This window comes from Macaca thibetana, chromosome 8 (genome assembly GCF_024542745.1).
Source record: "Macaca thibetana thibetana isolate TM-01 chromosome 8, ASM2454274v1, whole genome shotgun sequence".
Lineage (NCBI taxonomy): Eukaryota > Metazoa > Chordata > Mammalia > Primates > Cercopithecidae > Macaca > Macaca thibetana.
The window spans coordinates 2,452,464-2,466,334 of record NC_065585.1 but is presented as its reverse complement, the minus strand read 5'-3'; the positions used below and the strand labels follow the sequence as shown (position 1 = coordinate 2,466,334).

The window sequence follows — 13,871 nt, the reverse complement described above, 5'->3', positions numbered from 1 at the left end:
AACCCACCAAACCCAGGCTGTCACGGTGAAAAGAAAGCAAAGCCTTAGCTGTGGAACCGCAGCATGGGGCAACAGCCAAGGCTTTCAGCTAGCAAAAAGGTGGCCTTGTTCTGTAAGTAAAACCCCTTTAGTAGTCAAAATCAAAAATCTTTCCTTTTTTTCTCCTTTTGCTGGCTGTTTTTCTCCCCCAACCATACCACCTTTTGTGTGTGTGTGTGTGTGTGTGTGTGTGTGTGTGTGTGTGGAGGGGAGGTGAGGGGTGGAATTTAGTCACTTCAGAGGCCTTGTTCCCCATAATTTGGAACTTCCCTTCAGATTTGATCAAGTTGGATAGAGCTGATCAAACCCAATGGGCAAAAGACTGAAACAACAAGAAAAACAGAAACGAACATCAAAAATAAAAAACAATAAAAAACGTAAGCAAAACAAACAATGACACAACTTATATGATCACTGAACACTCTAACGGTAAAAAGAAATTAAGACCAGCTGGTTGTTAACTTTAACTTTATCCAAGACAAACCCCAATTCAGTTACTTACCCAGGGATGGGTCTCAGGCTGAAGACTGCTCTCTACCATCCAAGAAGCGGGAAAAAACTCATCTTCCCTGTTGGAAGCAAGCTCAAATTCCATAAAGGAGTTGCCTGCCTTCCATCGTCATGGAAACAGGAAAACTTCCCTTCCTTGTTGGAAGCAAGTAAAACTCCAAAATAAAGGAGTTGTACACCAAAATAAACTTTAGATCTTGACCAAATCTTGGGAGAGCAGGGATTCTCTGGAGGGGCAGTTCGCAGACCTCAGCAAATTGTCCTATTGATTTGAGCAATAAATTAGTTCATGATGGTACCAAGCATCGATAGAAGCTCTGTCAAAGCTCAGGGGCACCTCCACTCAGAATCTCCCCGTGGTTACCAAATGCGAACCCAGAAAATGTGAGACAGGCCCCAGTTAATTTAGAAAGTTTAATTTGCCAAGGTTGAGGACACACGCCCATTACACAGACTGAGGAGGTCCTGACGACATGTGCCCAAGGTGGTCAGAGCACAGTTTGGTTTCATACATTCTAGGGAGTCACGCTGGTTCCGTCTGGAAAGGCGGGACAACTCAAAGCAGGGAAGGGGTTTCTGGGTCACAGGTAAGCGAGAGGCAAACAGTGCATTCTTTTGAGTTTCTGATTAGCCTTTCCAAAGGAGGTAATCAGATATACATTTATCTCAGTGAGCAGAGGGATGACTATGAATACAATGGGAGGCAGGTTTGCCCTGAGCAGTTCCCAGCTTGAATTTTCCCTCTACCTTAGTGATTTTGGGGGCCCAAGATATTTTCCTTCCACAAAGACATAGAAGAAATTATATGATTTCAGATAAAGGCAAAATTATGAAATGCATCGTAATGTTTTGGAATACAGACCTGTCCCTGTGTCTCATGAAAGCACTTTACTTTGTCCCCTTTGCCCAGGCCTAAAGACAAGCCTTCAGTTAACTTGAGTTTTTGCCAGATACTGGTAGAGGTCAGTGCCATCTTTAGATATGTGTGTCCAGGAGTCAAAGTCCTACAGCAGGTTATTAACTAAGCATAAGGATTGGTTAAAAACTCCTGATAAGGACAGCTTCAAGGGGCTGAGGGAATCCTTTAACTGATTTTCTTCCAATATATAATTATCAGGCTGGAGGTGGTGATACTGGACTTCATGGTCTTCCAGAAAGCTCTAAAAAGATTCTATGACCTTGCAGAGATTAATTTCTATAGGTTTAATAAGCCCCAGCAATAAGACTAAATCAGAGACTAAATTTAGGATTTTGATTTTGAGGATATTTCTCTAAGATGTTAAAAGGCTCAAAACATTTTATCAACATAAAATCACAGGTCATTATAATAGTTATTCACTTAACCAAGAGTAATAATCAAAAAGACTTTAACAAGCAATAGAGAAAGGTCGTATGGATGTAAAAACCTCAACCCTTTTAACTTTCAGTTTTTTTGCAATCACAAAGCTAATAAAGACAGCATAGGAATTATCTTGAAAAAACATAAAATCTTGTTTTTTTTGTTTTTTGTTTTTTTTAAGCCAGCTGATAAAAAGGCAGAGAAAACCTTCTGCAGTGAGACTGCTTCTCCTTATGGGAAGCCCATTTAGATAACCTGGAAGACAAACTTGAGGAAAGAAGTGCTTGAATGTGCAGGAACAGTGTTTAAGGTTATGGGCATATATGACTCTTAGGAACAGCATGAGAAGTTTTCTGATTACACTGAAAATTTAGACGCAGCAAGAAAAGCCAAGAATATAAAATCAAGTTATACTAGAAGAAAACATTACTTTTATAGAGCTTTAAGATAAAACATTAGCATCAGGCCATTCCAACAGTTAAAACGGAGGAAAAAAGGGATGCAGGAGCTGACAAAAAATGCTGAAGTAGAGGGTCATCTTCTCGGGCCTGCTCAAGGGGGAAAAAGTTGAAAGCAGTGAGACAGAACCAATGGAATGTCTAAAATATGGATCTGAGAAGTTTAGAAGAGAAACAGGGTATAAAATTGAAAGTAAAATTTCTTGTAACTTCATTAAGAGCAAATCAGTACCTCAAGACAACTTCGTTTTAACATAGGGGACCAATTTCTAGAAAGACTGTTATAAATGGCTTCCTTTCCATTATAACCAACTTAATCATATACAAAACTCCTTTCATAAATTTCCCTTCATAAACTTTATCCCAGTGTACACAGACCATCTTATACATGCTTGAACTTTCTGCCTTGCCCTAACCTTCTTTCTTTCCTAAATAATCATTTAGTCGTTATTCATGACTAATGGCTAAAAGTCATAGTCATATTAATGACTAATGACTAATAATCATCAGTCATTTTACTTTAGGACAAAAATTTACCACACAAGATCCTTTTGCATACATTATTTGCTATTCTTTATAATCTTCCTTACCAAAAATACATCTTCATATCCATCACTTTTATTCACATCTCTCGCTCCCCTACTTACTGGCTCCTTTCTACCTTGTTTCGTAAGTAACTATTTTCAAGTTCATCATTTTAATTAACCTTTAGATAACTTCTGAATTAGACAAAATTATTTTTCTTCTCAACAAGACTAGTTCCTGGGAGCCTTTTGGCCTCAAATGCTGCCCAGAGACATGCTGAATTAAATAACCCAAAGAAAGAAAATCACCAGGAGAAGGGCTTCAGAGCATGCAAGCTCAGGATGACGGGCATCACTAGTGAGGCACAGACAGCAAATATGCAGCCAATGAAGGGGACGAGGGGGATCCTGCAGTACATGCTGGCAAATGTCCCTCTGAGCCTTAAATGGGCTCTCCACTGGGGTGGCACTGCAGTCCCGGGACCCGGAAGGCTGAAGAGCCCCATGCAACAGGATGTTGGCTGACCTGGAGGATCCCTGGCTCCAGGCTCCCCAGCAGACAGAACCCAAAGGACCCCACACCTCTGGGTGAGGTCCACTAACCCCCAGTCCCTAGGGGAACATAAAGGAGCATGAGTGTCCCTGTGTGTCCCAAGGCTTGGAAGGCTGAGCACGTTGCATACGGGAAACCAGAGCGGGAAGGGACGGGACAGCGCAGGGCACTCATTCATCTGTGAGTGGGAAAACTGAGCAAGCAAGAGAGCCAGCGCTGTTAGCCAGCTGTTAGCGCTTTATAGATTGAGACCCTTCCACAATCCTAGAAACATGTTTCCCACAGCATACACTTTTCTCAATTGGAAATGAACCAGACATCCAACAAGCAATTCAAGGAAAGCTGTGGACCAAAGTTTTGGTAAAGTAGTCTTTAAGGAAGTTTGGCTTTTTAAAAAACACCTTTTCATCATTTTTTTCTTCCATTTTAAGTGAGTTTTTAATGCATACATTTTAGCCAGAACTGGCTGAACTGTAAAATAAAAGACAATCTCCAAGGAGCCTTGAATTAGTAATACCAAAAACAGTGAGTCTCACCTCAACACCGTGAGATAAGCAGAGTCGCCGCTCGGCAGCAGAATAGTAACAGCAGATCCGAAGCAGGCAGAAAAGAACAGAGAGAAACACATAAAGAGCATCAGAAGCCACCACTGGAAGGTGGAAACTTTGGGCCAGCCATTCAGGGCTGCCCAATCCCGCAGTACAGCAAAGCAATGAGCTGGGAGATGATGAGAAGTAGAGCTTTCCCATCCCCAGCAGAGAGCACAAGGTGGATTAGTTCAGACCACATACTGACAAACATCTTGCAAAGAGACTTCCATTGTTCCAGATACACCGCAGGGCGTCTAACCTTGTGGGCCCAGCCTCTAACCTGACTTTCTAGGCGAGCATCCTTGTCTAAGCATGACACAGGATGCCAAGAGGGACCCCATTTACCAGAGGTGGCCAATTGGTGCTGCAGACAAAATTTCCCCCGCATATGGTCTCATCTTATGGTCCCTTAGTGCATCGCCAGAAAGATGTGGCTGGAAGAGGGTTTTTCGGTCTAGCACAGGAAGGAATTCAGGTGAGTCGCAGAGTGCAGTGAGAAGAGTTCGTTTATTGAAAGCTACTCAGATGCAGAGTAGGGCATCCTCAGAAAGCAAGAGGAGGAACACACTGTCCTTGTTTTAAACTCCTCTCATATAGGGGTCTAATCTACGTAAAGGCTAAGCTAAGTTACGTCTATGTGTGGGTGGGTTGACAGCATGACAAAACTTACTACTTTGTTGATTTAAAGTAAACTATCCTTGGGATTTTAGTGAGTAAGTACATCAAAGCATGACTCTAATTATTATTTTTTGTTGGTTTGTTTTTGTTTTTGTTTTTATTTTGAGATGGAGTCTAGCTCTGTCACCCAGGCTGGAGTGCGGTGGCGCGAGCTCAGCTCACTACAAGCTCCACCTCCCGGGTTCACGCCATTCTCCTGCCTCAGCCTCCCACATGACTCTAATTATTTTAAGAGCACATATTGTTATGAGATATTGGTGCATCTGGACATTTTGTTGCATAGGAATTTGTCCTTGCAGGCATTCCTAAACTCCCTCCTTAGCTGTCAATAGCTGTGACCATGGGCTGTGACTGGCAAAGAATGTGCCTTGCTAGTTTTAAAATGGAACTGGCTTGAAAATGGTGTCACCCTGGCTCGCCTACACTCCTGGTTCCCTAATAATCCCATCAAAAGCAATGTACAAATTCAATGTGATCCCTATCAATATTTCAGTGGTATTTCTCATGGAAATAGAAAAAAATATCTGGCTGGGGCGTTGGCTCACGCCTGTAATCCCAACAATTTGAGAGGCAGAGGTGGGTGGGTCACCTGAGGTCAGGAGTTCGAGACCAGCCTGGCCAACATGGCGAAATCCCGTCTCTACCAAAAATACAAAAGTTAGCCGGGCATGGTGGCACACGCCTGTAGTCTCAAGCTATTCGGGAGGTTGAGGTGGTAGAATCCCTTGAACCAGGGAAGCGGAGGTTGCAGTAAGCCAAGATTGTGCCACTGCACTCCAGCCTGGACAACAAAACAAGACTCCAGCCCTCCCCCCAAAAAAAGAGAGAAAAGAAAAAAATCCAAAATCGGCATGGAACCACAAAAAAACCAAAACAGCCAAGGCAATTTTGTAAAAGAAAACAAAGGTGGAGGCATCACACTTCTGGATTTGAAACAATGTTATAAAGGTGTATGATATGGTTTGCCCTGCCTTTCTCCAGCAAAGACAGACTGTGAGGTCTATGTGGCTAATTTCCAAGCAGCCACATGCCCTGCAGACATGAACTTCTAGCAGGGAGCTCAGAGGCCTGCTTGGCTCTGGCTGGGCTCTGAACACACAGCAGCCCTTGAAGGCTCCTCCCATTGCCTCTGCTGTGGAAGTCCTCCTGCCCCCCGCTCTGGAATATACTCTCACCCTTTCTGGGTGAGAGACTTTGCTGGGCTGCTTCTCCTCTTGGTAGAATGGTTCTCTGACATCAAGACATGAAAGGCATTTCTGGTTTGAAGGCTATCTGATGCTCTTTCCTGGCAAGGAGGTCATAAGCTGCTATTGTCTGCCAGAGGCATTTGAGGAGCAGCTGCAACACACCAGAGGCCCCTGCTGGGTGGCAATGCTGGCTTCTGCCAAGGGTTCCCAGGCGGCAAGTATCCTGATAGCAGATATTCCTAACCACAGCTCGACGACTGGCTCAGGAGGCCTGCGTGAAGCTGCATGCACTACCTCTTGCAAATACGTTAATGCTTCTATTGGCTCATGGACCCATTTGAATTCAGAATAGCAAGGGCAGTGTATTCCTCAATGGGGAATGTTGTGTCTCCAAATCTCTCATAGGTCCACATAGCTCTGCTTCTTGTTTAGCAAAGGGCTCAGTAAGAGATAATAACTTGCTTCTCTCTGTTTGAGGGACATTCGTGGTTATACTGGCACAGGCATTCCAGAGAAGTCCCCAGACCGGACTGGGCCTTGCATTTGACCAGGTTCTGTTGGGTGTTTGGGTGAAAACAGCCCAGTGCTTCTCTGAGCAGGCCATCAGCATGACGGCACCCACATCTCTACTAACTCACTCTCATGGTTAGCTAGTCCAAGTCTCGCCACTCCTCATGCCAGCAAATTCAAATATCCCTGTGCCAAATGGTACATGTTTACCAAACCACATTCTCCTAAAGTTATGCCTGGCTGGACTGCAATAGTGGGTGGAAAAGAAGGAAATGTGCCTTTAGACCAATGGAGTATATTAGGGCATCCCACCTGCAACCCTTACCTCCAGCTTGTTGCATTACCTGGACGGTCTTTACAATATCAGGTATAGCTGAAGAAATGCGGCAGACTGCACTGTTAAACCCTGCACATTTGTTGTCAGCCTCCACAAATAATCTCTCAGACAGGACGGTTAAAAATAAAATCAAGGTCAGGTGGAGTGGCTCATGTCTGTAATCTCTACACTTTGGGAGGCTGAGGCAGATGGATCATTTGAGGTCAGGAGTTCAAGACCAGCCTGGCCAACATGGTGAAACCCTATCTCTACTAAAAATACTAAAATTAGCCAGGCGTGGTGGTTTGTACCTGTAATCCCAACTACTTGGGAAGCTGAGGCAGGAAAACCACTTGGACCTGGGAGGCAGAGGTTGCAATGAGTGGAGATCATGCCACTGCACTCCAGCTTTGGTGAAAGAACAAGACTCTGTCTCAAAAAAAAAAAAAAAAAAATCAGTGGGAATCAATTCCTCCACTTCAGCCTTTTCTTTAAGAGTAGCAAGGTCCGGTGGCCCTCCTAAAGTTCTGCAGGGCTCAGTGTTGATTACAGAGGAAAGTCTAGACCATCCAGAACATTCCAAAGTAGCATTCATGAATTAACCACACAGGAAAGACTTTGTTGATATTCCTTGAAAAATTACTCCCAAGATCCAGTGTCATGAGCCTTTATGGCATCATATATGAACCATATAACTTCTGGGTCATTGCCATGGCATTTGTAAATTGTCATGGTGCCCTTGTGTCTTATGACAATGTATTATAATTAGCATATAATGAGCAATGAGGGCAACTAGAAATCACTTTTGTCACCATCTTGGTCCGAGCTGGTTTGGGCCAGTTTCTTTGTTACGTCCTGTTTTGATCACAGGGTCACGATCAAGGCTCAGAAAACAAATCCTGCTGATATCGTACCTCACAACTATTTTGGGGTTGGTCAGCAACTCAAATATTGCCTTCTGTTAAGCAATGTCTGTTAAACAGGAAAATGAATGAGAGACATAAATAGAGAGATCACAGGAAAATACAAATATCCACTAGCCATATCAAACATGTCAAACCATATCAAGTGCTCAACCTCACTCATAATTTAAAAATGCAAATTAAAAATACACCTGGATACTATTTTCATTTTCATCTGTCAGACTGGTGAAAATCCAAAGAGTGAATAAGAGGATATTCTTTCTGACGCTGCCATGAAAACAAGCACTCACTCCTCAATGACAAAATTCTTCAAAGACCAGATACAGCAACTGGGCAATACTCATATAAACTGCAAATATATTTAACTTTTGTCCTTTGGTCTCATTTCTGGGAAGTTGTAGTATAATGATATACGTAAGGAATGACATTAGGGACAATTGCAGTGTTGTGTATATGAAAGTTGACTTCATATATTGAGTTATTCTGGTCATACCCAACTAAGTCAAGGCTGAGGGCCAGAGGAAAACCACTCAGGCAGACAGCACCTGCTCCAAGAACCATCTGCAAGCCCATGTGCTGAAATGCCTGCTGCAACTTTACAATCAGGTGTACCTCACAGCTGCTGGAACGACCTGCCGTGACTCAAAGACAAGGTCTACCTACTGTGTCACTCACCCATCAGAGCCTGCCAGCTCCCCAAACCTCTACCAGTGCCCACAAGTTTTCTTTCTAAACAATAGGTAACATTTCTTAAATAAAACTTTCAACCTTCTCTTTGTTCGTCAGACACACCAAACACATTTCTGGTCTGTGTATGCCCAGAATTACAATTCTGTGATTCCCGAATAACATGTTTAGAGATTCATCCTATAATGTGTTTGACTTTGACGTGTGAGATGTAAAAACACTGTGAACAACACAAATGTTCATTCAAGGAGGCTATTTAAATTAGCTATGGTACATCAAGGCCATGGAATATGATGCAACTTGTATTAGTCCTTTCTCCCATTGCTATAAAGAAACACCTGAGGCTGGGCAATTTATAAAGAAAAGAGGTTTAATTGTCTCACAGTTCCACAGGCTGTGCAGGAAGCATGGTCCTGGCTTCTGAGGAGGCCTCAGGAAACTTACAATCATGATGGAAGGCAAAGGGGAAGCGGGCACCTCTTACGTGGCTGGGAGGAAGAGAGGGAGTTGCCCACACACTTTTAAAAACACAGATCTCGTGAGAACTCTATCACAGGAACAGCACCAAAGGGATGGTGCTAAACCATTCATGAAGGACCACCCCCATGATCCAATCACCTACCACCAGGCCTCACCCCCAACACTGGGGATTATAATTCAACATGAGATTTCAGTGGGGACACAGATCCAAACCATATCACAACTGTAAAAAAAAAAAAAAAAAAAAAGAAGAAGAAGAAGAAAGAAAAGAAAGGAAAAGAGTGTGAAAGTCCTGCTCCTTCCTGTGGTAACAGAGGGCCTCTACACAGAGGATTGAGGGGAAAAAGCATGGTGGAGAACAACACCTGTGGATTGCCCTTTGGGGTCTACTCAGATCTGCCCAATTTCCCATAAAACTAGTATTTAGGGTTTCTTTTGAATAAACATAGAAATTGACCCACCCTAGCTTAAAACTTGGGAAAGTTACATTTGTCTTATCTGAGTTCCTTTCTCACGAAACCAACTGTTGGGCCTTCCAGACAGCATCAAGGCACTGAAACTCAGCAGGTTCTTGAGGCCAGACCCCTCACCAGTCATGAAGCCCAGCTGCCTCCTCACTCTCCCTAATTTCTGTTTTCCCACACGGGGTGACATTTCTTCCCTGCTCTAGAAACTCCTAATTTTAGTGGGTTGAGGAGAGGGATTTGTGACTGAGCACCCGTCTCTGGGCTATAGCACTTGAATGAGGCCTTCTTCTCTGGCACTGCTCTTGGTGATTGGCTTTCTGTGCAGGGCAGCAGACCTAGATGACAACCCTGATGTTTGGGTAGCACTGTTAGTGTGAGAGACATGGAAATCCTCCAGTTCTTGGTCTTCTTGGAGGAAAGAATTCAGACCAGAGATACACAGCAAGAGGTAAAGGGTTAAGTAACCTTTTTATTTAAAGAGTCAGGAGCTCAGAGAGACAAGACAGAATCTGCCACTCAGGAGATAGAGCCAAAAGCTAGTGACTTACGAGGAATTCTTTTCTTTCTCTTTTTTTTCTTTTTTCTTTTTTTGAGACGGAGCCTCCCTCTGTCGCCCAGGCTGAAGTGCAGTGGTGCAATCTCAGCTCACTGCAAGCTGTGTCTTCCGGGTTCACGCCATTCTCCTGCCTCAGCCTCCCGAGTAGCTGGGACTACAGGCGCCAGGAGAAATTCTTATTGGAGCTTTTGGTGAAGGAAAGCAGTACAGCCTGAAAGAGGAACAGGGTGGGCTGCTCAAAAGAATGCGTCCGTCCCTACTCACGCTGGGGAGACCCTCCTGATGAGAGTTTTACAGGATTATTCATGAAGGGCCCGGGTAGGGGCCGTACCAGTAAGCAAGTTTTGCGAAGTCCTCTGGGCACGCATGCGCCGTGACCTCACACACGAATGCACCGGCGTGTTTCCTTAGAATCCAAAATCTCTGTCCAGGGGTATGTCTCTTTGGTATTGTAATGAGCTAAAAGCTATTCAGGGGCGAGTTATTAGGGGTGCGCCCGTGCTCTTCAGCGGAGAAAATCCCCTACCCGGCCACTGGCCACTTTCTGTGGAGTGTGGGGTCCCCAAGGAGACGGCCCTCGGGCTCAGGTGCTGCGTTTCCCGGGGCTCCCGCGCCCGCTCCTGCCTGGCTGCCGGCCGCTCCGACACCAGCACAAGGCGGGACTCAGAACAGGCATTCAGGGCCGCCAGTGGCCGCGGGGCGCTGAGAGGGGCTCCAAGAACCCCGACAGCCCCGGCGGGTGGGAGGCGGGCGCCCTGGGGTCGGCGGGGCTCCCCCTACCGGCCAGACCCGGGGAGCGGCGCGCGGAGGCTGCGAAGGTTCCGGAAGGGCCAGGAGGGGGCGTCGCGCGCTGACTCTCACAGGGCGCTGCTGGGGACGATGGCGCTGCTCGCCTTGCTCCTGGTCGTGGCCCTACCGCGGGTGTGGACACACCTCAACCTGACTGCGAGACAACAAGATCCGGAGGACACCCCGCAGACGGGTGAGCCGGGCTCGCCCCGACAGCCAGGGCCGAGAGGACGGGGCCGGCGGCGTCTGCCCAGCACCGCGTGGCCGCCGCCCCCACTAGGCCGCGAGAACAGGGCGTTCAGGGGGCCCGCGGCGCCTGGAAGCCTCCGGGGAGCCTCGCCTCGTGCGGCTTCCCCCCGGGCGGCGGGGCAGCCTGAGCCCGGCCCTTCCCCAGCCGTTGCCCTGCTCCGCCGCGTCCCCGGGAGCCCTCAGGCTGGAGGCCCCGGCGGCCTGGCCTCGGCGGGCTTCGCGGGCTGAGCACAGTTCAAACCGCGGGAGGAGGGTGGGCGCCTCCTGCAGAGCTAGGCCAGGCCCAACCCAGACCAAGGAGGCCTCCTTTGAGGGAGCCAGGTGCAGGACCTGGGAGGCGGGTGGACCTGGAAGGTGGGCGGGAGGGCACGTGGGAGCAGACCCGAGCCCCGGGGTCGCTTCCGCAGCCGTCGGCCGGAAGATGCCAGGGCCCGTGGGTGCAGCGTGGCCGTGCCCGGGGTCAGGGTGCCGCGGCCGAGTGGGGGTGCGCTGTGCGCTCATGTTGTGTGCTTGGATGTGGGAGGATGGGGGAGCCCCCAGGAGAGAAGACAAATCGCTCAGGCTGTAAAGAAGTCCGGGGACTGGACAGTTTATAAAGAAGAGAGGTGTCATTGGCTCACAGCACCGCAGGCTGTCCAGGAAGCATGGTGCTGGCTTCTGGGGAGGCCTCAGGACACTTAAAATCATGGGGGAAGGCGAAGGGGAAGCGGGCAGCTCTTACGTGGCCTGAGACCCTTCCTGCTTTCTCCCCATGCGGCTCACTCAAGAGTCATGTGGCCCTAGCCACTGCTCAGGGGGAGAAAGATGGGGACCCGCCGAGTTTGTGCTGGCTCGGATGCTGGCTGTGTGCCTCAGCTAGGCACGGATAACTGGAATATTCTACTTTCTTTTGTATTCCTCCTTTCAGACGAGGGTGACGATAGAGTGTGGTGTCACGTTTGTGAGAGAGAAAACACTTTTGAGTGCGAGAACCCGAGGAGGTGCCAATGGACAGAGCCATACTGCGTTATAGCGGCCGTGAGTGAGTATCTTCCTTCTTATTGGAGACCAACAGGCAGGTGAACAGAGGACTTTCAGGAATCAGGGCTGTCTAGTTTTTCTCAATAGGGAATAACTAATAGAAAGTAGCTTTTTTTTTTTTTTTTTGAGATGGAGTCAGGCTGGAGTACAGTGGCGTGATCTCAGCCCACTGCAACCTCGCCTCCCAGGTTCAAGCGATTCTCCTGCCTCAGCCTCCTGACTAGCTGGGATTATGGACGCGCGCCACCACACCGGCTAATTTTTTATTTTCAGTAGAGGCTGTCTCCTGCCTCAGCCTCCTGACTAGCTGGGATTATGGACGCGCGCCACCACACCGGCTAATTTTTTATTTTCAGTAGAGGCTGGGTTTCATCGTGTTGGTCAGGCTGGTCTCAAACTCTTGACCTCAGGTGATCCACCCACCCTCGGCCCCCTAAAGTGCTGGGATTACAGGTGTGAGCCACCGCACCCTGCCTTTTTTTGTCCTTTAAAATGTGAAGAGCAAAGTCCTGAGAGGCCAGGGAGAGGTGAAGGGGGAGTGGGGTGGGGTTCAGTCCGTAAGAACTGTGCCAGTGTAAGACAGTGCCTGCTACAGTGGGTCCAGATAAAATATTGGGAGGTAGGAAGAAAATCTGGGTTTCATGTCATCCATTTTTAAATGAAAAATTAAGCTTTAATAATGTTAAATGCGCCACTGAGAACAGTGTCTGTGTCACTCTTACAAGAGATGCACAAAACCAAGGTGTACAGCCTTCAAGTGTGTTCTCGAAGAAGGGTGCATGCCTCAAAAAGTGGAGACCGCTGCTCTGTCATCTGTGATTCCCCTGAAAACCTTTGGGTACATGAAGCCCTCCCTGAGGGGAATCTGGACACCCAGCACATTCTGCCCACAGGGCGATCTTCAGGGCTGGTGAATTCTGATTCCAGCCAGCAGTTGCTCTCCAGCCCTTCGGTATCCACGAAGTTGGTGGGGCGCCGAGGTGATGCTTCAGACTCTGTGTAGCCAACATTGACTTTTTAACTTAATATGGCAAAATGATTTGTACAGTGAAGTATAAGATGAAGTGTGGTCATGAGACAAGACCCCAGCTCAGAGCCGAGCCAGGCCCACCGAGAGGCCGGCTCCATGCCCTGGGTGATGGCCATAATGGCTGGGAGTCATATGTCTGTCTGTGGTCACAAAGGCCTGAGCCAACGTTGTGTTTGAGAAGTTGAGACCTGTGTGTTCCCAAATAGCGACCCCTAGACCCACATTCCCAGTGCATGTGGACAGGCCATACCACGCAGAAGCCAGCCCTTCCCCAAAGCAGCATTCAACACACAGGCCTGGCCCTCGTCCTCCCGACCCCCACTTGGTGCCCCAATTGAGTGTGCACCTTTGAACAGGGCCACCAGGGATAAGGCTTTGACCCAGACAGAAGGGCCTCGGTGTCAGGCGTTGGAATTGCGTGATTGCCTTCTCTCGGTCTTTATTTCCTATTAGAAATATTTCCACGTTTTTTCATAATTTCGAAGCAATGCTCCGCTAGTTGTGCAGCGATTGAGATACCCAAGCCAGAGGAGAAGCGGTTTCTCCTGGAAGAGCCCCTGCCCTTCTTTTACCTCAAGTGTTGTAAAACTCGCTACTGCAATTTACAGGGGCCGGCTATCAACACATCATCGTTCAAAGAATATGCTGGGAGTGTGGGTGACAGCTGTGGTGGGCTGGGGCTGGCCGTCCTCCTGCTGCTGGTCTCCATTGCAGCCGGCCTTAGCCTGCCTTGAGCCACGGGACTGTCATGGACTGAGCCTTCTGAAGCATGGACTCGCTCCAGACTATTGTCACCTGTTGCATTAAACTTGTTTTCTGTTGATTACCTCTTGGTTTGACTTCCCAGGGTCTTGGGATGGGAGAGTGGGGATCAGGTGAAGTTGGCTCTTAACCCTCAAGGGTTCTTCAGCTCACATTGAGAGGAAGTCCAGATCTCCTGAGTAGTGATTTTGGTGACAGGGTTTT

At 47.5% G+C, this 13,871-nt stretch overlaps 2 protein-coding genes across 3 annotated transcripts in view; one reads left to right on the top strand and one right to left on the bottom strand.

The window, feature by feature from the left end:
• The window catches only part of JRK (Jrk helix-turn-helix protein), a 387,231-nt gene that overhangs the window by 46,366 nt on the left and 326,994 nt on the right, over positions 1-13,871 (bottom strand). The gene's annotated exons all lie outside the window — the stretch shown is intronic.
• LY6K (lymphocyte antigen 6 family member K) lies at positions 10,126-13,731 on the top strand. Of its 2 annotated transcripts, none has more exons than XM_050801046.1 (3): positions 10,126-10,799; positions 11,763-11,876; positions 13,359-13,731. In XM_050801046.1, exons 1-3 carry the CDS (start codon positions 10,253-10,255, stop codon positions 13,637-13,639), a joined length of 942 nt encoding a protein of 313 aa, XP_050657003.1. In that variant the 5' UTR covers positions 10,126-10,252; the 3' UTR covers positions 13,640-13,731. The 2 variants fall into 2 exon arrangements, with proteins under 2 accessions (XP_050657003.1, XP_050657004.1); XM_050801047.1 differs by lacking the exon at positions 13,359-13,731 and adding an exon at positions 13,112-13,272 and having other exon boundaries at positions 10,534-10,799.